The sequence below is a fragment of the Maylandia zebra genome, linkage group LG7 (genome assembly GCF_041146795.1).
Source record: "Maylandia zebra isolate NMK-2024a linkage group LG7, Mzebra_GT3a, whole genome shotgun sequence".
Classification (NCBI taxonomy): Eukaryota; Metazoa; Chordata; class Actinopteri; order Cichliformes; family Cichlidae; genus Maylandia; species Maylandia zebra.
Window position 1 is genome coordinate 39113691 of NC_135173.1, and position 27432 is coordinate 39141122.

At 38.8% G+C, this 27432-nt stretch overlaps 1 protein-coding gene across 1 annotated transcript; it reads left to right on the forward strand.

Annotated features, from left to right (window-relative positions):
• Window positions 1–243: 243 nt before the first annotated feature.
• On the forward strand, window positions 244–25466 carry LOC101472771 (phospholipid-transporting ATPase ID). Its single transcript, XM_076885496.1, has 24 exons — window positions 244–435; window positions 1187–1248; window positions 1359–1431; window positions 1529–1599; window positions 1685–1767; window positions 13852–14010; window positions 14483–14571; window positions 14722–14915; window positions 15037–15245; window positions 15338–15381; window positions 15507–15672; window positions 15872–16060; window positions 16189–16304; window positions 16415–16579; window positions 17325–17436; window positions 17720–17825; window positions 18641–18791; window positions 19059–19242; window positions 19366–19589; window positions 19785–19868; window positions 19994–20239; window positions 21724–21862; window positions 22001–22131; window positions 22316–25466. Exons 1-24 carry the CDS (start codon window positions 244–246, stop codon window positions 22562–22564), a joined length of 3438 nt encoding a protein of 1145 aa, XP_076741611.1. The 3' UTR covers window positions 22565–25466.
• The last annotated feature ends 1966 nt before the right edge of the window (window positions 25467–27432 follow it).

The following is a 27432-nucleotide window of genomic DNA, read 5'->3' on the forward strand; positions in this document are numbered from 1 at the left end:
CGTGAACATACATGACATACATAAATAAAATGAAGCAACTGTTAAGTTTTTCACTTTTAAGAATCTTAAAAGATATTATCTATGCTGTTCACCCTCTGTATGGACACCGCGACAGCTGGTCTGCAATCACCACATCCATGGAGCCTACTGTATGCAGATGATGTATGTCTATCAGAAACAAAAAACTGCCTAGCCCTGCAAACCTGAACACAAGCATGGAAAGATTGGCTCTCTGAAAACGGCATGTGCCTGAACATCAAGAAGACTGAGTACCTTGAACGCGGCCCCCAGACCAACAGTACCATCACTATCAACGGCGAGCTGCTGACTAAAGTTGCCCAATTCAAGTACCTTGGGTCCCTTGTCACCTCGGACTGCGAAACTCTACCAGACGCCAGACTCTGTGTCAACACAGCGTGGATGAAGTGGTGCCAGGTCAGATAAGTCTTGTGCAACAAGAGAATGCCAATCTATCTTAAGGCGAAAGTTTATAAGTCGATCGTGTGCCCAGTGGCACTCTATGGGTCAGAGTGCTGGCCAGCTACGACCAAGCACAAACAAGCCCTTCACACCATGGAGATGAAGATGCTGACATGGCCTCTGGGTCTCACATGACTAGACCGAGCGAGGAACAAAGACGTTAGGAAATGATGGGGAGTGACACCGATCACAGACAAGATGCGAGAGGCGAGGCTCCGATGGTACAGCCATGTTGCCCGTAGCGATAAGAACTCCATCGCAAAGACAGCCCAGCAATTAGGCCACGAAGAAGACCAAAAAAACGCTGGATGGACCGAATCAAAGACAATATGAAGGCTGCGAATGTTACACCAAAAGATGCCCTGGATAGGAAGAAGTGGAGGAAAGCATGAAAAACAGCAGACCCTGCATCGGGGGATATGAACTGCTAGGCAGAAGAAGAAGAAAAGATATTATCTATGCACTGAAAGAGTGTGTTAATCTTTGTGTGTGTGTGTGTGTTGACAGTTGATCCCACAAATCTCCTCTCTCTCATGGATTACTACAGGTTTCGCCTTAATAGTAGTGCTTTCTATAACAGCAGTCAAAGATGCCATTGATGACATAGTAAGTTGAAATCGGTAATAACAAAAGAGAAAACCAAAAATAAGAAACTAATATCAGATTTGGAAGCAAACAGTATCTTTTTCTTGTGTCAACTGAGCAGAACAGACACAAATGTGACGGACAAGTCAATAACCGGAAGGTGGACGTCCTCATGGATGGCCAGTAAGTCTTTGGAAACCCAAATGAAAAAGAAAAGAATACCTTTTGTATGAAGAATTATGCTGTTTTGGATTCATTTCTGTGTTGTATGCCTTTGTTCCCTTCCCTGACAGACTCAAAAATGAAAAATGGATGAATGTTCAGGTCGGGAACATAGTCAAACTGGAGAATAATGAGTTTGTCACAGTAAGTTTGGGGAGGCTATAGTAAAGATTTGAAGCAAGTGAAAGAAATTCATTTCAAAAGTAAGTTCCAAACTAAACTCAGTGCTTTTATTTCTTAGGCAGACCTTCTGTTGCTGTCTAGCAGTGAGCCCCTTAATTTAGTTTATGTGGAAACAGCTGAACTAGATGGGTAAGTGTGCTGTACTGTGTTGTTTGTATGCTAGGTTGACAACTAATGTCTGACATTGTCTTGGATTTTCCTTGGTCTCCCCCAGAGAAACCAATCTGAAGGTGAAACAGGCTCTGACTGTAACTGGAGAGCTGGGAGACAACATTGAGGCACTCGCTGCCTTTAATGGTGAGAATCTCAATGAAACAACACACAGTCTGATTTTCAAAAGTGAAACCTGGTTCTGTCATTGGGAAATGTCAGAGGGGACCAAAACTAACAAAGATTTTTTTTAGGTTGATAGGCCTTGGCTGAGTTAAGAATTAATGCAAGTACCAAAATAAATAATGAATAAATGCATAAATGCAAAAAAATAATTCTGGATACACTGATAGACAGAAATCCATATTCTATGTTTCTCACAGCCGTTGATGAAATTAAGTTTTTGAGATTGTCAACAAATGTAAAATCAGAAATCTGGATTGTAATGATATCGATATGATAGTGGTTAAAGGAGTAATTGAGGCTATTATAAAACCGTTTACATACATCTGTAATTTATCATTTCAAACTGGTCAATTTCCAGACAGAATGAAAATAGCAAAAGTTATACCTCTATACAAATCTGGAAACAAACACCATTTCACAAACTACAGGCCTGTCTCTTTACTACCTCAATTCTCATTCTTGAAAAACTGTTTAACAACCGACTGGGAAAATGTATAGATAAACATAAACGATTCACTGAGAGTCAGTACGGATTCAGATCAAGCAGATCAACATCATTGGCATTATTAGATTCAATAGAATACATCACAAATTCCATAGACAAAAAGCCATATGTGGCTGGGTTATTCATAGACTTGACAAAGGCATTTGACACAATAGATGATGATATATTAATAAGAAAACTGGAACGTTATTGTGTCTGAGGGGTAGTTTCAGATTGGGTCCGGAGTTATTTAGGTGACAGGAAGCAGTTTGTGAAATTAAATGGTGGTTGCTCCTTATGTATGGACATTGCTTGTGGTGTACCCCAAGGGTCAGTTTTGGGTCCAAAATTCTTCAACTTGTACATTAACGACATCTGTAAAGTGTCCAAAGTATTGTTGAAAACACGCAGTTCTTTGAATCTTTGGGCTGAAGGAGGGACAATACTCGGTGTATCAATGCTCAATCAACAATCATTTATTTCCATACAATTCAACAGTTAGAGCATTACAACGTCCGGACGGGAGAGATGCCTGCAGAGGTTCGACAGCATGTCTCAAAATGGTGACGGGTTGCTCAGCTTTTTATAGTCTCTAGTGGCCCCCAGCTAGTCGTGAAAGCCAAAACATCACATTTTTCTCTGTTACAGCGCCTAAGTTATGACCTCGGCAGTTGTTTCTCTGCTTTCTGTAAGGTGGGGGTGTGGAATGTGGTCTGTCTATCTCCCCTGTCTTTAGACACAGAGTCTCCTGCTTACAACCTTCTCTTCATGATTCAACAATTAAGCATGTCAAGAAAACAGTGTAACACATTCCCAGCAGATCAAGGATACAGAGTGATGCACATTTATCTAATGGACTAATATGTGAATATGTTCTGTTAACTCAAAAGTATAATGAGAACTAAACTACATACAGCTCACACACTCTATTTTAAAGGGTATAATATGATCTACAGCAGTATTCTAATTCAACTACTTTGATTACATATATAAGGTAACATATAATAACAGAATAATTTAATAATTCCCCCTTTTGATCTCTGAAAGAGATCACTTACAACATGCACTCCAGGGTTGCAAGGTCCAGGTTTTCTTGATCCTGAGGCCCTCTGTCCCCCTTTAACGGGTGGACCATATGTGGGATGACCTCTATGTTCACGCAGTTCAGATGCAAGCAAAGTTAGATTTACAACCATAACAGCAGTTACAGATGACACTCCCATCACTCCCCATTTTCCCACAGCTTTATTTTGGTGCTCCAGTTTTCCACTCCCATTTTAATGCCCCCTTATACCTTTCAAATGTACTTAGACTAGAACCTCTGTCTAAGGAGCTTTTAACCTTTATTTTTATTGCTGCAGCTACCAGTGTCTTCCAGTTGGGTGATTCTCAGCTTCTTTCTTCGACCTCCGGGGTTAGACCACCCTTTAGTCATTGCACAGTTCTGGGGATTATTCTGCCTCGATTTCAAACAAGGATCTGTGTGTTTTGGGTTCACCGGCGTGTCCCCCTTTCTGCCAAGAGCCTCTCGAACCTCGTTGGTCTGGTGTTCCTGGTTTTCCGCCAACCCCTTCATGGTTATTGCTGTGTTTATGGGATCCATCCTTTTGTGGTGACTAGCTGGACATGACCCTTGGACCCAGTTGATGTCTCGGCAGTCACTGTGTCTGACTCTGCTACGGAGGATCCTCGCATCTCTGTGACCTCGTCTGGTGTCTGTTCCTTTCTCTGTAAGAGACAGAAAACCAAAGCACCTCTCTTCCTAACCCTAATAATCTAATGTTCTTATCTACTGACCTTCTAGTGATTCAGAATTGGTCTAAAACATTCAGAATGTCCCAGGGACTTATTCTAATCATATCTTATGTGTGTGTAAGCATGTTTGCATTTAGCCCTCTGCACTCAAGGCATTTCCTACACTTTATCAGTCCGGACAGTCACGCCGAACGAAGCTTCTGACCTTCAAAAGGCCGAGTGCCAACTCGTTATAAGCACATTTGCAAGGTGTGTCTGAAAATTATTGAAACCCCTCTTTTTAACAAAAGACAAAAAATTAACAAATCTTCTAAACGCTATTCAGTTCATTTCAATGAGTAATGATTAAACATGAAAGTGATAGTTTATGCTTTTTCACTGATTCTCTAAAAGGTCCGTCTTCTCGGACCGCTATTAGCTTAAGCTTTACCATTCCTAAATTATTAAAGACACAAATGAAGTTATAAAATGTTCAAATAATCCTGGTTTGATGTTAAAGCTCAACCTTCCCCCCCTTTTTTGACACATTCCAATGTGTCAAATCAACGGAGCTAGAACATTCAAAAAAGTTAGGCAGCTACAAAGTTTCCCAGACTCTTAAGGTGATCCGCGTGTAACGTTCTGACTCAGGTATTTAATATTTTAATAAATCTCGTTTAATTAACTGCCACTCTTTAAACTAACCTTAAAGACATAATTTAAGAAAAGATCACAAAGAATAACATGATATCAGTGTTTTGTAAGCGCGTGCGGCCTTCTATGCTCGAAGCCTTTCCCCTCAATAGATCAGTCAGACATTCGCGCTGACTGTAGCTTTTAACCCTTATTAACTTGAGCACAACTCTACAATGAGCAACAAGTTGCAATATGTATAAAAACGATCATGGTTACACCTGCAATGAAAACCATCACTGGCGTCTGACAGGGTGGTGCTGCATACTCTTCCTTTAATGTCACTATTTTCACCCTGTTAATTAGAGTGTTTAAACCTGAAGTCGACTACGTCCACAACAAGTCAATACAGCTGTAAATGTGGCCAATTATCAATCTATTACCAATCAATAACAACAGATAACTTCTATTTTATGCATACTTTTAATCAACCACTCACCCAGAGGATCTCCAATCCCAGCAAGTTCCTTCTCCTCCTTTAATGAGTCTGTCCTCCTTCCATGCCCTGGTAACCGGTCCATCCAGAGCCATATGATCTCAAATATCCATACGACAAGCCAAACCACACCTTGGTCACACCAACCCCTTTCCACCCCCAAGATGTCCAATGCCATCCTAGTATGGACTGTCAAATGTGGCTTTAACGCTGACTGTTCTGACAATCCATTTTATAACGTTCCTGGTCAGATTTGCCAATCTCTGCACCAGAGTTTTAAACGTTTCGCCATTTTCATTAGGTTTTATCTTTTATTTAGTTTCGACTCCAGATTTTCAATTTTTTGCCAGTTGTAATTAGCTTTTACCAATTCTTTGCTAGTTTAGTCTAGTTTTTATTTTCTGAAAATCCTTAGTTTCAATTTAGTTCTATTTGTGTTTTGCAAAAGTTAAGTGTAACAAAATCTCCGTTCCATCATATCAGTCATGCTCTTCTAATTATCCTTGGGTGTTGAGACTAATAACTATTAACTCTTGCCGCACCGAGTGTTCCTAATTTTGGTTAAAGTTAATTGATAACCTTTTGAAGGCGATTGTTTCACACCTTTATTTAGATGTCCCAGTCCTGTTATCTCGGGATACATCACGCTGCCTTATCTGGGGTTAGCTATTTTCTTGGGATGCGAGTTAAGTGGGTGAGCTCTTCAAGGAGGGGGAGTGTGCTCCCCCTGATGAGGCCTTCTAGGTAAGCTAGGTTAACCTTCTTGTGTGGGCTTTTCAAGTGCACTTTAAGGTTAGTGGGACTTTTAGTTTTATAAATGTCCCTCATGACCCCCTGATGACCCAGTATTTCATTTTTGCACACTGTAGTACACATTTTAGTTTTTGCTTGTCGCTCGCATACTCTACTTGCCACTCCTCTAAGTCCTGATGTTTCTTAGAGAGGGCAACAGTACCTTTAAAATTATATCACACGTGTGGGGGTGTGGCCTTGCCAATTGTTTTGCCCACCTTTTCAAAATGGCTGGCGTGCCCACAAGCACATTTCATGGAAAAAGAAAGGTAAGCTTGATATTTACATTTAAAATGTTTTGTTAAACTCAGATTTTTATTTTATTCTTTTTGCAAGTACCCCTCCTCGGTGGCGAGAAACTGTTGGTGTGGTCAAGTGGGTGCTCTAGAAACAAACGCTCAGGACAGAACAGTTATCAGTCATGTACTTCCTACAAATTTTGCATATGTTTTATTCCATATTGATCCTCTGAGTGTAATGGTACATTTTAATTTGAATTTATCCAAACTAAACACAATATTTTCTTTATTTACTTTGCTCTTGTTCTTTTTCAGTACCACATCCTATCAAATGTCCCTGTCGATTATATTCTACATTTAATACTTACTATTTCAAGTGAGAACCTAAATCACGTGGACCAATGTTTATTATTGCATATCTCTATTCTGAATGTGGCCAGTCATTCATAGGTATTGTTCAATTTTGGCGATTTTCCTCTATAAAATTTAATTGACTTTTTACAGTGGCCTGCTATGGTTAATAATAACATATTCCAGTCATGAGTGGCATCAAAAGTCTTCTCCACTGTAGCATTTGGCATTCCCAATAATATAACATGATACCTTAATCAAAACACAGCTAATATAGCACAGTTTTCTTAATGCAAACATCAGTAACTCAAAATCAGCAACCACAGTGTTAAGTCTGCAGTTCATACTTATGTGAAGCTAGAGTCTCCTCCTCCAGTCTCTCTTATCCTCCTGCTCCTGAAAAAACAAAACAAAACAAAGCGAAGCATCCACCCTTCTCTTGTCGGCTGGGTGAATTGTTTATGAATTGTTTATTGGCATTTACTAATCCTAAAGTGGGTGCATTCATTGTCTCAATATCAAGTCAGTCAAAACTTTTAGTCGTCAGTCCATCACAGTCCATTCACATGCATACCTCCATACACATTCATACCAGATGTTGCTGATAATGGAGTCTCCCGCGCAACCTATTCGAGCCTCCATCACCAGCAAGATGACGTCATCATTTTAAAGGAAAACAATTCCTTGTTGTTTTTTGGGCCGGATTGACTCGGTGCAATCCTTTTAGACTCAGAACTTCTCAGTGTTCCCTATAAGTGAATTTCTCCCAAGCCAATTACAATCATGGAGAAGCACACTTTGCAACTGTTTACAGTAATAATATTTTATAGCGCTTTAAATTTCAATCTTTCAGGCCTTGTTTAAAGAGCTGATTGTTAAATCATGAACTCACAAAATATCAACATATCACCACCGGTGGATCACACCTCTCAGATGTTTTTTCTCCAGTGCACTGTAACAAAAATGAAAACAGACATAACCAACAAAATACTACTAAAATAACACAAACTAGGGCCCGTTGCAGACATGTCCAAGCATAAAACTATCCCTCTCTCGCTTACGAGAAAGAACACAAGCCAAAGCTCACTGATAAAATCAAGCTAGCGCTAAACAAAACCAAACAATCAACCAGAAATTCACAGGAACATTTTGCTTCCTGCCGGGACAATATTGTGTGGGAATGAAAACCTCAGGTGCCGTAACACCTTTTGTTCCTCCTTGAATTAAAACTCAATCACAGAAAATGCCGTACTCCAACCTAACCTTACACTATTAATTCATCATTTTCACTCTGTGCCACTGTTCCTCATCAGGGCTGTGTGAAGCACAGCAAAGAATTCAGTCAAGGCCTTGAGCCATAAACAGACATCACGCACAGACATTGTTTTCATAACCAAACCGTTTTAGACCTTATTCCTAAAATCTACATAAATGCCCTCTGGGTGACATATAACACATTCTAAGTATTTAATGGTAATCAATGGCTCCTCATAAAAATTATGCATTGGGATGTTTGTGTGCAGCATTTTGCATATCAGCATAAGCAAAGCATTCTTCATTGCATCAGCGTGTATGTGTGTGTGCGTGTGGATCACTCTTCATTGCACAAGCGTGTGCATGTGTATGTGTGTGCCTCACTTCTCAGTGAATCAACATTCCCGTGTGTGTGTGTGTGTGTGTGTGTGTGTGTGTTTCTCTTCATTGTGAGTCAGTGCATGTAGATGTGTGTGTTTGTGTGGGTGTTTGTGTTCATCACTTTCCTGTTCTGGTGTTCTGGGTAAACCACGGCCTGAAGCGTGCCCTGGGGTCCTGCCCCCCTCCTTTTCAGTTTGTTTGCGACCATTGCTGCTGCTGCTGCTCAAAATTCAGTCCGTCCTGGTTCTGACCCCAATTGGGGCAGTCCTTTCTCCAGTGTCGATGTTCACCGCAGGTGAAACCTGCATCTTCTTCTGTGTTTTTGTCCATTCTGAGGTGCCTTCTGTCCTCAGTTACTCCTCTTGTCTCGGTCACGCCCTTTTTCGCCACCCGATCATCCGTGTTGGTCCATCACTGTCCTGCACAGTGTGAATGCAAAGTTATCAAGGTCAGCATTCTTTCGCTCGGCCTTACTTTTCATGCGGGCTTGGCGGGCGTCTCGTCACAGCTCTGTCAGCTGACGCAGTCTGGGAATTTTCCCCCGTGTAGTGAAACGGGCCTTAGGTTTAGTGCTCTCCGTCTCGGCTGCATGAGATCACATTCCTGCAGGTCTGTTGACATTCTCAGGTCGTTGTTGTGGGTCCAGCTGTTGCAGCATTTGGTCAGTGTCACGTATGGGGGAGAGCAGGAGTCCAGTCAGCCTCGGCTTTCAGGGCCGGCAAAGCAGCCTGTAATTAAATATGTATAGAAAAAACAAAAACAAAACAAAACAAAAACAAACAAAAAACAAAAACAAACGAACAGGAAAATGATGTTGTGTTGGCTGTGTTATTCAGAGGGGAGACAATGGGGCCAGGCCCTGTGTCAGCCTTCTCTCCCCCTTTTTTTGTTTTTTGTCTCCCGATATAATCAACTCCTAACCCACCAAGTTGACAGGACAACACCGGTATATGTTAAAATTCTTAAGATCATGTTTAAAAGCCCAAAAAGGAACTTTCTTTCATTCAGTAATCACTTTTATTAATCAATCAACAGAAAACATGTCACAATTTGAATCTTTTAACCACTAAATTTTTTGTGTCTTGCCTGGTTGGTTAGACCAGTGTTCCTTTTTTTTTTTTTTAGTTAAATTGTTGTCCTGCAACCCAGAGGGTTTCTTTGTCAGTAATGTATAGACTTCATCATTTAAGTATGTTAATTTTTCTTTAACCTTGCTGGAAAATCTTCACGTGTTCATGAGTGTAAGCTGTTTCTTCATTGCGTGTATGTGCATTTGTATAAAAGCAGGTTAATTTTATCTGTTCTCAAACTAGGCGTTACCTTAAAAGGAGCCTTTCTCTCAGATTTCTCTGCTTGTGTGTTTTTGTTTCACCTTTTTGTTGTGATGCTCCGGACGCCTTCCCAACCTCCACAAGTCCGTTGGCCCCAATTTTATGTGTTAAAGACTTCTCTTAATTTCTCCTCTAATTCTGTCCTCGCTGCTGTCTTTTTCACAGCTGCTGATTCGTGCTGGGTGTGGTTCCCATTACCTATAATTTTGCTTCGGCCGCTGTGCTTGTGGGGGCAGTTGGTCCAGGTCCGCAGCTTCCTGTATTAACACACTAAGAGATTTATTTAATTTCATTTTCATCACTGTTAAACAGATAAGCAGGCAACACGCCTACCTTGACAGCGTAAACTGTACGCCAGTCTCCCAACACATTCCTCTCTGTACTCCTCCATAATTCTCCACTGCACACCTCTTACTATCTCTCCTTTTTATTTTTATTACACCACAGAGTAATACACCCAATTATGCCCGTCTATCTCTATGTGGCTCCAAATTCCCTCTTTATTTTAATTTCACACTCGTCAGGGGACAGGCACACAACAATTTCAACCACTGAAACGAGGAATTCAACCTTTTTATATTTCTTCACTAATCTAGACTCAACGTTTGTTTGCAAAAATGTGTCTTGTTCTAGTCCGGAATAAATGTGAACCCGTGATTACACGGCCGTTCCAGTGTTATATCCGTAGCTATGCGGGGGCCCTCACCTCCCCAAGTCACCACCTCGGCACCCGGACGCCGCCGGTCCTGGCCAAGCGTCCCTGGACAGGAGGGTCGCCACTCCTAGGGCAAAGGTCCACAGGTACACTAGGCATCAACGTTTGATCCTAAAAATGTGTCTTTGCTCTAATGTCCTCCTAATCAAACACATTAACCGTCACTGTCACTGTGTTCACGCTTCACACTCCACACAAAACACACTCAGAGCGCGCCTCAGTCACACTCTCCCTCAGTGCGCGCTTCACCCACAAGACAGCACCCAGAGCGCGCCTCGCAGCTTCACACACACTCTCTCACCCAGAGCGCGCTTTGACACTCACACACAACACTTTTCCTCAGCGGGAATTTTACACAGAAACCTCTGAGCTCAACTATTAGATCTTCTTAAAGCACACTGCACCATAGACCAAAATACCCTTTTCTCTGCGATTATGACCGCCACAACGGAGCAAAGTCGCATCATAAAAGTGATGCTTGCATCCCCGAAGTTATACCAGACATCATAAACCAGGTTTTGCTCTATGTACTTCTTGGCAAGTAAAATTTTACTTTGTTTTATGACCGCAGCCCTTAAAAAAAAAACTCGACTGACGCCACAAACCACCGTCAAACCTCTGTTCAATGTACTAAAATTAGCACCAACCACTACTGCACTTCACGGCCGCATATCACCGGAACACGCCGTATCATAAACCAAACCTACGGACGTGTTTCGCTCTCGCGTTGCCAGTGTTTAACCGCACCGTGAAGCCAGCATCTGCTTTTCCTTAAATCAACTTCTATTTCATAGCCGGCAAGAGCCAGGACGTAACCGACACCATAAACAAACTTCAATCCTCGACTTCAATGTACTGAACTAATGGCCGCGTCTTCAGAAGAAATTCTAACGTATTATTGCTACAGAAGCCAGTATTAGACAAAATTAAATGTGGAAGGTAAAGTGGCTGCAACTAGCTCAACGTAGTATCTTATTAGTTTCTCGGTAGAAGCAGTTTATTTAACACACTGGAATTCAGCCTCAACTTATGTTGTTAGTATCTTGCGCCAAAAACCAGACACCGACAAATTTACTGTGAAAATACGTGTAACTCAGTGAACAGATTAATTTGGAAAGCCCAATATGCACATTTGGTATTTATAATACAACAGGCTGTGCTTACCTTTTTATTTTTGGACCGGTCCTCTGTTCACCTCGCCTCACGATCTCACCAAAGGTCAAATCTACACCTCCTCAGCACACCAAAGATCCGGGTCACACGGCACCAAGTTGTTGAAAACACGCAGTTCTTTGAATCTTTGGGCTGAAGGAGGGACAATACTCGGTGTATCAATGCTCAATCAACAATCATTTATTTCCATACAATTCAACAGTTAGAGCATTACAACGTCCGGACGGGAGAGATGCCTGCAGAGGTTCGACAGCATGTCTCAAAATGGTGACGGGTTGCTCAGCTTTTTATAGTCTCTAGTGGCCCCCAGCTAGTCGTGAAAGCCAAAACATCACATTTTTCTCTGTTACAGCGCCTAAGTTATGACCTCGGCAGTTGTTTCTCTGCTTTCTGTAAGGTGGGGGTGTGGAATGTGGTCTGTCTATCTCCCCTGTCTTTAGACACAGAGTCTCCTGCTTACAACCTTCTCTTCATGATTCAACAATTAAGCATGTCAAGAAAACAGTGTAACACATTCCCAGCAGATCAAGGATACAGAGTGATGCACATTTATCTAATGGACTAATATGTGAATATGTTCTGTTAACTCAAAAGTATAATGAGAACTAAACTACATACAGCTCACACACTCTATTTTAAAGGGTATAATATGATCTACAGCAGTATTCTAATTCAACTACTTTGATTACATATATAAGGTAACATATAATAACAGAATAATTTAATAGTATTAAAAATGGTTCTCTTTGCTGATGATACAAACATTTTTTGCTCTGGTGATGATCTGCAGAATTTATTGGAGGATATGACTAATGAAATAAGTAAAGTGAAGTTCTGGCTTGATAAAAACAAATTATCGTTAAATTTGAATAAATCTAAACTGATGTTATTTGGAAATAGTAGTTTAGATACAAATGCTAAGATTCAAATAAATGGTGCTGATATTGAAAGAGTCAGTGAAAATAAATTTCTGGGGGTAATAATAGATGAAAAACTTAACTGGAGAGCTCACGTAAGATATATTCATTCCAAAGTATCACAAAGCATTGCCGTACTAAACAAGGCAAAGCAGGTGTTAGACAGAACATCACTTCATATTCTATACTGTTCACTGGTTTCACCATACTTAAGCTATTGTGCAGAGGTCTGGGGCAACAACTATAAAACCACATTACATTCACTTTTTACTCTTCAAAAACAAAAAAAAAGCAATTCAAATCATCCACAATGCAGGTTATAGGGAACATACAAACTCAGTATCTTTGCAGTCTGAAATATTGAAAATTGCCGATCTAGTGAAATTCCAAACAGCACAAATTCTATTCAAAGCAAAAAAAAAAAAAGAACTGCCAGGTAATATTCAGAGTATGTTTTTTTTTTTTGAAAGAAGGAAGTTATAATTTAAGGGGTTTTTGTAACTTCAAAACAGGGAAGGTACGTACTACAAGATAAAGCTTTTGTGTTTCTGTTCATTGAGTGAAACTGTGGAACAGTGTGAATATGGAATTAAAGCAATGTCCAAACATAAAACAGTTCAAAAAGAGTTATAAAAATATGATCTTCTCGAACTATAAAGAAAGGGAAAATATTGAAATTAAGTGAATGTCTCTATTTAAAAAAAATCATGTCATATTATAGTATATATTATATCAGCAATCTGTTCACTATTTTTATTATAGATTATATCAGTAAGGAAGCTGACTAAATATTAACTGATAATTTATGGCAAAGGGGTGGGATTAAATAAGTGTGTTCTTCTTCCCACTCCCTTTCAACACGTAAATGAATCAGAACGGTAGCAATATTGAAATGTATTGACTTTTGTATAGTATTTTTTTCTCTCTTATTTTCTTTACTAAATGTACCTGTATATTGTTTACATGTTTGAAATAAATTAACAATCAATCAATCAATCAATAGAGCAGTATTTCACCTTTGAACTGTTTAAGTTTGTACTGAGTGATTGTATTTCCTCATGCACGACTTTTTCTACTAATGTAACAATGGGATCTTGGGTTTTATTTAATTGTTTATTTGTTTGCTTTGTTAGGTCCATCTGTTCACCTGCTAATTAATACAGACATCTAACCAGTCAATCAGATGACAGCAATCCACTTCATTTTGGCATGTGGACATTATTAAAGTGACCTGTTTGAATTCAAACTGAGTATAAAATGTGCCAGAAAGTTGATTTAAAGAATTTGGAATGTTCCATTGTTGTTGGCGTCAGATTGGCTAGTCTGAGTATTTCAGAAAATGATGACCTGCTGGGATTAACCCACATCTGTAAGGTTTCCAGAGAATGGTCCACAGAAGATATCCAGTGAGCAGCCGTTCTGTAGGCGAAAATCCCTTGTTGATACCAGAGGTCGGAGGAGACTACACAGACTGCTTCGAGCTGTCCTCTAACTATCCTGTGAACTGTTTAGAATTATTTGCTGACACTGATTTCTGTTTCTCAGGTGAAGTGCGATGTGAACCTCCCAATAACCGTCTAGACAAGTTCAAAGGGACTCTGACTTTGAACGGAGAAAGATATGCCTTGGACAACGACAAAGTGCTGCTCAGAGGCTGTACTCTCAGGAACACTGAGTGGTGCTTCGGTCTGGTCATCTTTGGAGGTACTCTGTGCACTGCAACTGTGTACAATTTGCAGTTTGAGTGATGTTTTTTTGGTCTAGCCTTTATTGTTTACTCTGATACTGATGTATGAAGTTGTACATAAGAGACTAGAGCAGGAAGGGGATGTGGTTACATCTGCAAAGGTATACAGAAGATAATCTGCCACAGATTCTAGAGTGTGAAGTTCTTAAAACAACAATATCACAGTAATGACATATTTGTGGTGTTTCATTTAGGCCATTCTCCTTCTAAGGCTAACCAGTCTGGAAACATACTGAAAACTGTATCTGCATCACTGTCAGTGTCTCAACATCACATTGAATCTGTGTACAACTTGAGTGATTTTTTTTGGTCTAGTTTTTATTGTTTACTCTGATAATAATGTTTGAAGTTGTACATAAGAGACTAGAGCAGGAAGGAGATGCAGCGAAGGTGTGCAGAAGAAAATCTGACACTAATAATCCTTTCCAGGTCCTGACACTAAACTGATGCAGAACAGCGGGAAGTCAATATTCAAACGGACAAGCATTGATCACCTGACGAATATCCTGGTGTTATGTGTGAGTTTACACAAGCACAAATACAAAGAAAGTCACACAAAGTCTCAGCTTATAGATATAGAACTTAAAGACAGTGATTTGTTTTTCACCTGAGTGACAAGAGTAATATTGTTTGAATAATCAAGAAGTCTGATGTTTTCATTCCATCAGATCTTTGGTTTCCTGGCATCTATGTGCTCCATTTTGACCATTGGCAATGCAATCTGGGAAACAAATGAGGGCTCTGTGTTCACTATGTTTCTTCCTCGTGAACCGGGCATTGATGCTCCTCTCTCATCATTCCTCATCTTCTGGTCTTATGTCATTGTCCTTAACACAGTGATACCCAGTTCACTTTATGTCAGGTAAGTTTCAGCACAGAAAAATGATTAAACCAAAAAACAACCAAAGTTGGTTTGAACACTTGAGACTTGTGCTAATATGTATCACATTTTGAAATTTTACCAATTTGTGCTACATTGTTAGCGTGGAGTTCATTCGTCTGGGAAACAGCTTCTTCATAGACTGGGACAGGAAGATGTACTATCCTAAGAATGATACTCCAGCTCAGGCAAGAACCACCACACTCAGTGAGGAGCTAGGCCAGATTAAATACATCTTCAGTGACAAGACTGGCACTCTGACACAGAACATCATGACTTTCAACAAGTGCTCCATTAATGGAAAAGCTTACGGTGAGCAGCTTTGCTTGTGTAAAAATTAGTGAGGCAAATGGAAACACATTGGGTGAACAACTGATTTTACAGTACATTTATCATATATTCAGGGGACCTCTATGATTTCTCTGGACAAAGAGTGGAAATTACAGAGGTGAGAGGAAAATACATCCATTGCATTGTTTGTGAACTTTGTTTAAATTACAGAGGTGAGAGGAAAATGCATGATTATTTAAAGAAAGTATTGATCCAACTTTGTTGTTTTGGCTTTTCTTGCAGAGGACAGAGAGAGTGGACTTCTCCTGGAACAATCTGGCTGATCCAAAGTTCAGCTTTCATGACCACAGTCTGGTGGAGATGGTGAGAAGTGGAAACCCTGAGACTCAGGAGTTCTTCCGCTTGTTATCCCTGTGTCACACTGTTATGCCTGAGGAAAAGAAAGAGGGTGAGGGGTCCCCTAAAAGACATCTTCATTTCATTTACATTTCAGGAGAATTTCAAAATATTCTCGGAGTCTATCTAAAAACTCCAAATTCAGTGCAATAAAAGACATACAGGTACATGGAAATGTGCTCCACCATGCAAATGTTCAAATTTTTACCCTTATATGCCAATTAAATTGTCATCTCTGTTTTACCTGGTAGGAGAGCTCAATTATCAGGCTCAGTCACCTGATGAAGGCGCTCTGGTGACTGCTGCAAGAAACTTTGGATTTGTGTTCCTATCACGCACACCAGAAACCATCACAGTAGTAGAGATGGGCAAACAAGTCATCTATGAACTTCTGGCCATTCTGGACTTTAATAATATGAGGAAGAGAATGTCAGTGATAGGTGAGAGGAAGTAGTGATAGGTTTTTTTGTGTCGTTATCTTCAGTGACCACACTTCATATATTCAGAATACATTTCTCATTTCTGCATGCATTACGTCAAACTTTCTAACTTTCCCTGTCACTTCCAGTGCGCAGCCCAGAGGGGAAGCTGACTCTATACTGCAAAGGTGCAGACACCATGATCTTTGAAAGACTGCACCCCTCCTGTAACAAACTGATGGAAGTAACCACTAACCACCTCAATGTGAGTGATCCAAAGCATATAAAAGTAGCTTGAAGCTAAAGTCAATGAAATTTTAATATAATTAATGTAATTTAACATTTGACTTCTTTCAATTATCAAAACAAAAACAGGAGTATGCAGGTGATGGCCTCCGTACACTTGCTCTGGCCTACAAAGACTTAAATGAGGACTACATGATAGATTGGAAACAGCGCCACCATGAGGCCAGTGTTGCCATGGAGGGACGTGAAGAAAAACTTGATGAACTTTATGAAGAGATAGAGAAAGATATGATGGTTAGTACATGTGCTGAAAACTTTGTCAATACGAATTTGCTGCTTGATTATCTATTGGTAGTTATACTTTATACCGGGGATATGAAACTCATTTTACATTACGGCCCACAATATAGCCTAATTTCATGTGAAATTCAGATTGTCCTCTGTCAGTGTTTTACTACACATTTAATCCCTGAGATATCTTCCAATAAGAAAACGAAGTGCAATTTAAACAGTGCGTCTCAGATTTTCTAATATGATGAGAAATGCTTCTGTATTAAATGAAAGAATTTATCAGCATGACTCTTTGGGCTTAAATTGTAAGAAGTAAATATGTAAAGTTACAGAAAAGTTCATTAACCAGACTGTCCTGTAATTATAAAATAGAAAGGTTTTGTTAATTCAGAGGAATTGTTCTAACATTTAATTGTTTACCTATTAATTTATTTACTTGGTGTAGTATGCATATGGCCATGGGGGAGGTCTTTATCAGTAGGAAAAGCTGCAAAAACCTATGAAAATACAAGTGAAAGTCCAAAATTAATTCCATTCTTTACATTTTCCAAAGCTGTCCAGCAGGTCAGGTTAGAGTCTATGCCAGGCCAGTTCTGGCACCCAGGCCTTTATATTTGACACCCCTGGTTTATATTGTACACTAATGTTACAGTGAAACCAGCATAATTTGTGATAAAGGTATAGGATGGCTTCATTGCTTTGCTTTATTTAACATCAGTTTAAATCATAGCTGCATGTGTGGCTTTAGCTGTTGGGAGCGACAGCTGTAGAGGACAAGTTGCAAGACGGTGTGCCAGAGACCATTGAGCAACTGGCTAAAGCGGACATCAAAATATGGGTGTTAACTGGAGATAAGCAAGGTCGGTGGAACTTTTTCTTTTTAAACTATACATTTCAAAGTGGATAAAGACTGCATTATGATGTATAATACATTCTTATGTTCCTGCTCTCATTAATCTACACACAATCTCAGAGCATCAACAGTTTTGGTTGATGGGTTTCCATGGTTTCAAGTCATAGATCTAATATACATATCGACAAATGCTCTGAGAGTCGTTCCAGCTTTGGTTTGCTGCAAGATTGACTTTAAAGATTTCTAGCACCTAGGTGATTGAGAATTATTCTTTTTTTTTTCTTCAACAGAGACAGCAGAGAACATTGGCTATTCCTGTAACATGCTAAGAGAGGAGATGAAGGACGTCTTTGTTGTCTCAGCCAACACTGCTGAAGGTGTCAAAGAGGAGCTACAGTGAGTCAGTTAAAACCAGATGATGATTGTATTCTGCCAATCGGAAGCTGTTTCAGCGTATGAATCAGTGAGATAATTTGTCACTATGAACTTCAATAAACATATAAGACAAATTAACAACTGTTGCTGCCAGATTTCATAACTTGCTATCTCAAGCTAATTCTACCACAACTGAATGAAAAACCTACTGTAAATGAAAAACTAATATTAAACTAGCCAGTTTATCATAGCCATAAGCTAATTCTATCACAAGAAAAAAATCTATAAAAATCATTAATCTGACATTTTAATGTTCCCAAGCATTTGTATGATTAATTGTAACCTGTAACCTCACAAGCTAATGTCTTCCTAAGTGGTATTTGACTACCGCTGTATTAGCCGGACATGTCATTTTTTACGCATTACCTTAGAGATAGCATGAGGAGGGATAGAGAGTGGAGCCACTTCTCAGTCGCATCAAAACAAGCCAGTTGACCTGATTCAGACATCTTAGGATGTCTAAATCTAGCATGCCTTGGAGCAGATGCAGAACATGTTGGAAAACTAACTTATCTCAGTTGGCAGAGGAATGCCTCAGTGTCCCCTTTATTAGCCAGCAGTGTTGGTCAAGTTACTTCAAAAAGGTAATCAGTAACTAATTACTGATTACTTCCCCAAAAAAGTAATCCTGTTACTTTACTGATTACTTATTTTCAAAAGTAATTAATTACTTAGTTACTTTTTAACAACACGATTTACAACCTGAATAGGTGATAAAGCGAACCCAAAATAATAACAAATAACAAATCAGGTCATGTTCTCTGTCATATTTTCAGGAATGCACGAAGAAAAATGTGTCCTGAAGCAGCAGAGGAGCCAACTGTGATTAAATCTCGAGTAGGCCTGTTTTGGCTTAAAAAGACAGAGACTGTGCAGGATGAGAAGGTGGATGGAGATTATGGACTAATAATAAATGGGCACAGTCTGGTAAGAAGGCTTGTTTTCAGCAACCACTGAAAAACCTCTGCAAGTTGACCTGTTTAGTTTAGTTTATTTTGTTTATGTAGCTTCAACAGTAGAGGTCACACTGTGTGATCAGAAAGTACATATTGTTTTTTTAAAGCCTGATTCTCTTATATTTTTTAAACTTAGAGATGAATGTAGAAATGAATGGAATTCTCTTGAGGTTTTAAGGTTGCACTACAGAATCTTGACAGATGACCTAACTCCATCAATTCTTTCCTTCATCATCAGGCTTTTGCACTGGAGAAGAACTTGAGGTTGGAGCTGCTGAGGACAGCATGCATGTGTCAGACAGTGATTTGCTGCAGGGTCACTCCTTTGCAGAAGGCCCAAGTGGTTCAGCTGGTCAAGAAATACAAGCAGGCTGTCACTCTTGCTATTGGGGATGGAGCCAATGATGTCAGCATGATAAAGGGTAACCTGTGAAGTCACCAATATACAGAGCTGTATTTTCATTACAACTATCCAGCTGGGAAATATGTAGCTTATATTGTGTATTTTATTGTGTATTTTATTTGCTTCCTTTTCTGCCTGCCAGTTGCTCATATTGGTGTAGGTATCAGTGGGCAGGAAGGCATGCAGGCAGTGCTGTCCAGCGACTATTCCTTTGCCCAGTTCCGTTACCTTCAGCGCCTCCTGCTGGTGCATGGCCGCTGGTCCTACATCCGCATGTGCAAGTTCCTTGGATATTTCTTTTACAAGAACTTCACTTTTACGCTTGTCCAATTCTGGTACGCCTTCTTTTGTGGTTTTTCTGCACAGGTGAGATATATGTATTGTAACTATACTATAATGTAATTTAAGTAGCTTTTGTAATGGGACATAAAGTGTTTATCAATCTCAATGAGAGAAATGCAAAAAAGTTTCAAATGATGCAGGACAAATGAAACAAATAACTTGATTCACATTCACCTTTTCTTTATGTTGTACTTAAATGTTCATTGTGGTTGTTCACAGACTGTTTATGAGGACTGGTTCATCACCTTCTACAATATGGTTTACACAGCTCTTCCAGTCCTTGGCATGTGTCTGTTTGACCAGGTATGTAGATTACAATTAACTATCAGTTTTTGGTTGACTTACATAAACCAGATTATCGTCTCATAGTCAGGTCTCTGTGTCCACTGAGCTTTCTCATCTCTTTCACTAAAACTTGTTTTGTGCAGGATGTAAATGACCGTTGGAGTTTATACCATCCTCAGCTCTACGCTCCAGGCCAGAAGAACCAATACTTCAATAAGAAAGCTTTTGTGAGCTATCTGATTCATGGCTGCTATTGCTCCTTAATCATCTTCTTTATCCCATGGGCTTCCATGAATGATGCAGTCAGAAATGATGGAAAAGACATTGTGAGCCATCCATCTTTTGCTTTCCTGCTACAGACCTGTCTGCTTATTGTGGTGCACACACAGGTGAGAACATTTCATTTCATTTATTTCACACTTGGTCAACATTTTCCACAGTTAGTTCTTTCAAACAAACCAACTACACTTTCTGTCAGTAAAGCACTGCAACCACGTGTGAAAAGGAGCAGGCAGAAGAATTTATTCTTATTAAACCCTGCCCCCTATCTACAGTCCAACTTATATTGCAAGTGGTCACCAAAAGTCAAGGAACAAACTAACATTAACACTTATTTCCAGTCCTAACTCAAACCAAACAACAATTTAAAATCAGAATATACCACTCCACATAGTAACAAGGAGAAAAGATAAGTAAATAAAATAAATGAAACAAAAAATAATGGATCCTTATTCAATTAACTCCAATTTCATTCACATTCTTCATATTGAGTTATTGTTTTAGACATGTAGCACTTTTTAAAACAATGTAAATTTATACAACTCTTTAAATTTTAATGAAGAGACTTCCACAGTTGTATACCCCTAACCGTTGGACTCATTAATCTTTGTGCTGTCCTAGCTAGCCGATGCTTAAAATAAAATTTCCTTCTGCTGTCTTCTCCCCCCGAACACGTTAAAAATACTCTTTGTAACTTAGAAGGCAAAATATTACTTTTAGCCTTAAACATAATTAATAGTGTCCGTAGTTTCACTAAATCTCCTAATTTTAATAATTTTGACTTTATAAATAATGTATTTGTATGTTCTCTATATTTAACGTTATGAATCATCCGTATCACTTTCTTCTGTAATAAGTTTATAGGTTTTATAGTATTCTCATATGTATTCCCCCAAACTTCGACACAGTAACTAAAGTATGGAAAAAACAATGAGAAATATAAAATGCGCATTGTTTTGTGGTCTAATGTCCAGCAAAATCGCTGGACATGGTCGTAGGCAAGAAGTGAAGCAGCACATGGCGGGGAGAAGTGAGTGGGAGAGCAGACACAATTTTGGACCGGAGGTTTTCGGGAAGCTTTTATTTTGGTATTTCCGTTGATCCGTACAATAAATTTGCATGGTAGCCTAAATATTTAGTTTTCTGTAACATTTAGATTTAACATTTAACATTCAGATTTAAATATAATATTTAGATTTAACATTTAGATTTAACATTTAACATTTAGATTTAAATATAATATTTAGATTTAATATTTAACATTTACATTTAATATTTAACATTTGATGAAAAGTTACAAATATTTTACTAAATGTTGTAAAAAATTACTCGAAAAAACATGTTTTTGTAAGGTTTTGAGCTAAATGTGGAAAAATGTTGCCGTTAATTTCAGCATGTTTCACTTTACAAACGGCGCCCCATACTTATGCAGTATATTAGTCTGTTGTAACAGATAGACTTCCATTCCATCTCAGCCAGTCATTTTAATTGTGCACCAGGACACTAACAATAAATTAGTAATAGTACAGTACTACTACAGTAGTAGTAGTAGTAGTAGTAATAATAATAATAACAATAATCTTCCACTTTTCAGCTGTCTCTTGACACCTATTACTGGACAGCAGTGAACCATTCTTTTGTGTGGTTAAGCACGATAGGCTACTTTGCCATCTCAGTCACCATGTACAGCAATGGCATGTTTTATGTCTTCCCGTCTTCTTTCCCCTTATTTGGTAAGTACATTTACTGCATTTAGTATAGAGGCCACTTTAATGTTAACTTTTTGAAGTTTTTTTCTATTCTAAAATTTTGGTACTTTAAAGAAGACCTGAGTATGTGACTCATGTGATTGTGTCCTTTTTGGATTTTAGGCGCAGCAAGAAACACTTTGAACCAGCCTAATGTGTGGCTCACCATATTCCTGACGTTCCTCCTCTGTATCCTGCCTGTTGTAGCTTTCCGCTTCATTTTTATACAGCTTTGTCCTACCATTAATGACAAGGTAAAAAAAGAAAAGAAAAAACTAAACTGAACACATAAAGCATCTAAGACTTTCTTGTCTTCTATGCACCTTGTGCACTATAAAGTAGCATGTAATTTAACTGAGTTTGAATCAATGTATCCATAGTAAAAAAAAGTTTGCATAAAAAAACCAAACAAAACAAGCCCATATTTCTTTTTTCTAGGTGAGGTATAAGATGCGTACAGAGGAGTTGACTGCACCTGCACCTCGTCGTCTACTGAGAAGGCGTAGTACTCGATCAGGCTACGCCTTCTCTCACTCCCAGGGCTACGGTGATCTGGTAACATCTAGAAAATTCCTGATAAAACGCCCCCTAAAGATGACAGCTCTGTTCACCCAGACAGACTCTTCCATATTTCAAAATCAGCCACAGCACTACCGCACTATTGCTGAGGAGCCACAGAGTCCTTAGCCTGGTACACAGTACACAGATACTGAAAGATGACATAACTTCATAATTTTCGAGCCAACCTGACACTGAAGACAAACAAAACAGGGTAAATTTAAAATATATGGTGGTTTCCAGAGTCAGCATAAAAACTAATGGTGTCTTACAATGTGTGAATAAGTTTTTATATAAAATGCTGAGTCGTTATAAAAAATAAAAAAATAAAAAAATAAAAAAAAAAACCTAAAATTTAAACAGGTTTAACCACGTAAGCCCCACGCCCCCGGTACCGGGGCAAAAAAGAGATCACGTTTAATCGGTTATAACACGGGGTGAGAAATATAAGTCCAGATATGTGTGGACAATCAGACGAAAATTCACTGAATGAGCCGCAAAAGAAGACCACAAAAACACATAGCGGCGAAAATGCACTAAGACACAGATTGGCTTACCATCCCGATTTCCTCCATTATTTTCGCTGGTAGCCGGTAGCCACGTGATTATCAGAAGTTACCACACCTACCTAGCCGCATCAGAGCCGTTTTCCGTCAACAACCGCCATTTTAGACCCACCTATAGACACGTGACTGGACAGACACCACATGCAGCAAATTTGGGCCCACGTGGGTTTTGGCATTGCAACGTCTGATTGGTTGAAGTCACGTGAATGTGGCATCGTTACTTTGATTCTATTGGCTAAACGATTAAAAAGAGGTGTCAATCATGCAAATTGACCAAAAGAAACCAAAGTTACAGCCCCTTGGAGTTTAAAGGGCCAGAGACCAATTAAATGCTTCATGCGCACCGCAGAAAAGGGCCATTACCATGTAAATGTGTGGTTAATTCTTCAAAAATATATTTAAAAGAAAGCATTTTTAGGCCTGTTAATAAAATTTATTAATTTCTGCTCTTTAATACCTAAAAAATTCAACTGGTACAGTGTCCAATTGTGTGCCAAAATTGGACATTTTTGTACAACATCTGGATATTCATGTATTGACAGGACTGTAATTTTTCACTGTTTCACTTTAGAAACATAAGTCTTTGCACAGGTGATCTGAGGCATATTTTTAAAAGGGTTATATCCTAAAAATTAAAATTAAAAATTAGGCGAGGATAAAATATACTTACTTTTTCTGTGTTCCAGTCTCAGTAACCTTGACGCAGTAATATCTGCTTCAATATTTACACCTCTGATGAAATCTCACAAGTGTTAGCTTTATTTTGATACCAAGATTGTAAGGACAGAGTTTGTAATTGCAGAGAAATAATCAATTAAATTTGGGCATTACATTTTCGAGCAGGAAGCTCAGAAACCCCCTTGGGGCTTAAGAGGTAAAAAAAAAAAAAAAAAAATTATAGTATCCTGCTCTATGCATCAAAGTGCCCCTTGTTGATAGTGTGTGTGTATGGTGAGTGGCTGATCACCTTAGACAACATGGCTTCATACAGTAGTGTAACAATCATTCTGAGAAAAACATACAAAAACGTATACAAAACACACAACTGCAATGAGTTTGTGTGCTGCACACACATTTCTTTTTTCTTTTTTTTTTTTTACTTTTTATTTTGTACTTTTTCCAATTTTATAGTACATGCAAACAAAAACACGAAAAAAACCACACAAAAGAAACAAACCAAAAAAATAAAAAATAAAGAACACCCAATCTGTGGAAGAGGGGAAAAGGGAAAAAACAACAACAAAAAAAAAAAACAACAACAACGAGGAGAGGTCCCTGCTCTATGGGGCTGAGTGAGTCTTTTAAGCTATCCATTTTGTCCACTGTTTTCGGTGTTTGTCAGATTTCAGTCTCAAAGTGTAGGTCATTTTCTCCATTATATATATGTCCTCGATTACATCAGTCCATTCTTCCAATTTTAAAGGGTCACTTTTCAGCTAGTTTTTTGTTATTACCTTTTTGCTTGACAACAACACAATTTTAAACAAGTAATGGTCCTCCTTTCTTACATTTTCCCATATTCCAAAATACATTACTCGTGCCTCACACAGCACAGCACACACATTTCGTTTGCCTTTATTGGTTGCTTTATGTCCTATATGGTGAACTGTAAAGAGCAAAAATGAGAAACTTTGGATTTTGCTTCCAGTTGAAAATCTGTTTTTCCCTTCCCCCCTTCATTTTAACATGTATAGTTGACACACTGTGGTTATTTTCATGAGGATTTTGTGTGTGTGTGTGTGTGTGTGTGTGTGTGCTGTTATTCTTTGTTAATAATAACATTCAGTCCTTCATGAATGTGTGACTTAACCTGATACTACAACATTCACAGTGTTCACAGTGTACAGCCAGTCATTGGTCTTATCTCTGTAACTGTTTTTTTTTTACCTTTTCATAACCCCATCTTTAAAAACAGGAACTAAAGGTGTAAAGAAACACTTCCAAAACAACAAGTCAGTTGTGTATTTTGTCAGTTACAAATCTGGAAAATGTGTCTAAAAAAGGATATATCCATCATTTGTAATCCAGGCTAGCAGATTTCGATTAGGCCTATAGTCATTTACAGCTGTTAATCCATTGGCCCATGCGTCAGGATGGCTTTACCCATTTTCTTCATCAAGTTAAGACTTTGCTCATACTCTGAGTGACAAGTTGCACTTTTTAGTTCCAGTTGATCATCATTAGTCACCTGAGCTGCAATACATTTGTTTATGAAAAACAGAAGCATTGGTGGGGCTGCGATAGTGTATGTGTGAGCTTCCTCTTTGCTGAAACAGTTTGCCAGTAGAGCCCTTCAAAATTTACTTTCTCACCTGGGTGATTTTTTACTGCCTTTATCAATCAAGACCAAAGCATTTTATTTGCTGAAAATGTTCAAGAGGTTGTTACAGTTCCTGACTGTATCTTCAGTGGCTTCAAACAGGACAGAACATTTACCTGTTGTGAATCATCCCTCTGCTCCTGGGGTTTCCAATAAATCAGCTCTACCACCATCTGTCTCACGTGTGGTTTCATCCTCTTTTTTGGGAAGTGTTAGATTATAAAGCTCAGCCTTCTTTCTGATACTTCACATTCTGGTGTTGTAGATCAACACAGTTTGCTTTATGCACTGTATTCACAAGTTTAGACCACATTGGACCAGCTAATGGCCTCTATCAATAAACTGGCCCTTCAGTTTTACTGTCATTACTGCTAATTCTGTATTGTGCTCCAACAGTTACTAAATTCTAATGGGACACAGAGCAGATTGTATCTTTCCTCACAGACTTCCTTTTAATCTTGACAAATAAAATAACTTATCTATGATATGCCTTTCCATTATTTTGAGATCAGACCGGTAAATGTCAGCAAGCTCCATATTTGGTGACAATCAGTATAACGATACATGATTTTTTCATGCTTATGAATGAGTCAAAACGTGACCTGAATTTAATTCAACTGCTCAATTTGAGCATGCGCATCTGGCACGGGGTGTGTTACATGACCGCCCAGGTCGCAACCATAATGCTACCTCTGATTGGCTGAATTTCTTCCCAGTTATTGCTGTTTTACTGCACCTACATCCTACACTGAGTCGCCATCGAGGTCCAAAGATCACTGCACTGTTCAAACAAGCTCTGAGTTGCTAGGTGGAGGGGTATCCCAGCCCAGTTCTTCCTGGATGAACCTGAAATCTCTACTGTAGGCACCTCTCCCACCACTGGGTACCTGGATTGGTACCTAGCGTGGGTTAACTTTGTCAAAGGCGGAAATAAAAGGAAACTTTAAAATCTTAAAAACCTCTTTTTTTCCCCAGCCTGTGCTTGTGTGTGAGCAGGACTTTGAGGACAGAGGAAATCATAATTTTGTTAAGGTATGTGGCTGATTTTCACTTCAGACCGTGGAAGTGTGTTTGATATCCTGAATGTCATTAATAATAATCACAAACAAGCTCACAATTTGAACCCTTGAAGTCTGACCTAGATTTCCGGCCAGGTCAGATTCACAATAGTTTGGACCGATTTAATATTATTGTGAGTGAAGAAATATTAAATGAAACTTAACACAGTTTGTTGGCTTCTTTTTATGCTTGAAGATTCCATAAATGTATTAGGTAGCATTAGAGGTTAGTGTCTAACCTCTGACTCACTTCATTACTGTTAAATTGCTATTGATTTCACTGTCAACATTTCCTATTCTCACTTTTTCTATTCAGAACTTTACTTTGCAAAAAGAAAACATGATGAAAAATACAAACAGTACTTGTATGTTATAATGAACACTTAAGGGTGATGAACAAACCTGGTTGACTGGCACAAACGGTTAAAACAGGAGTGGTTTTATGTCTTTATAGCTTAGTAACACAAAGTCTGGAGAGTGGGTGTACAGTGCAGTGAAATGTATTTGCCTCCTTCTTAATTTTTTTTTTGCACATTTGTCACAGAATAATTTTTTTATGTTAGACTAGGATAACTGAGAATGCAAATGGAGTTTTTAAATGATGATTTTATTTATTAAGGTAAGCTAGCCTATGTTGCAAAAGTAATTGCCCCCTAATCATAACACCAGGTTGTGCCACCCTTGTCAGCAAGAACTGCAATCAAGTATTTGTAATATCTGAGAATGAGTCTTTCACGTGGCTGGGGAGGAATTTTGGCTCACTCTTCTTTACAGAATTGTTTTAATTCATACATATTGGAGGGTTTTTGAGCATTTTGAGTGTGCTTGAACTTCATGGCACAAACTTATGGCTATATTCTCCCTCATTAACATTTTTTTCTAGTAGAATGCAGAACTAATACTTCCATCTGTTACAGCAAGTTGTCCAGGTTCAACAGCCTAGATAACAGCAAAAGCAGCCACAGACCATCATGCTACCACCACAGCAATATGTGACTGTTGGCGTGATGTTCTTTTTATGAAATGCTTTGTTAGTTTTACGCCAGATGTAAC

What these genes read in the sequence shown, in the direction of transcription:
- LOC101472771 (XM_076885496.1), top strand. Translation starts at nt 244, where the DNA reads ATGTGCCTGAACATCAAGAAGACTGAGTACCTTGAACGCGGCCCCCAG. An exon ending in GCCTGAGGAAAAGAAAGAGG is followed by an intron (nt 15,673 to 15,871) that starts GTGAGGGGTCCC and finishes TTTACCTGGTAG; the next exon opens with GAGAGCTCAATTATCAGGCT. An exon ending in TTTGTGGTTTTTCTGCACAG is followed by an intron (nt 19,590 to 19,784) that starts GTGAGATATATG and finishes GGTTGTTCACAG; the next exon opens with ACTGTTTATGAGGACTGGTT.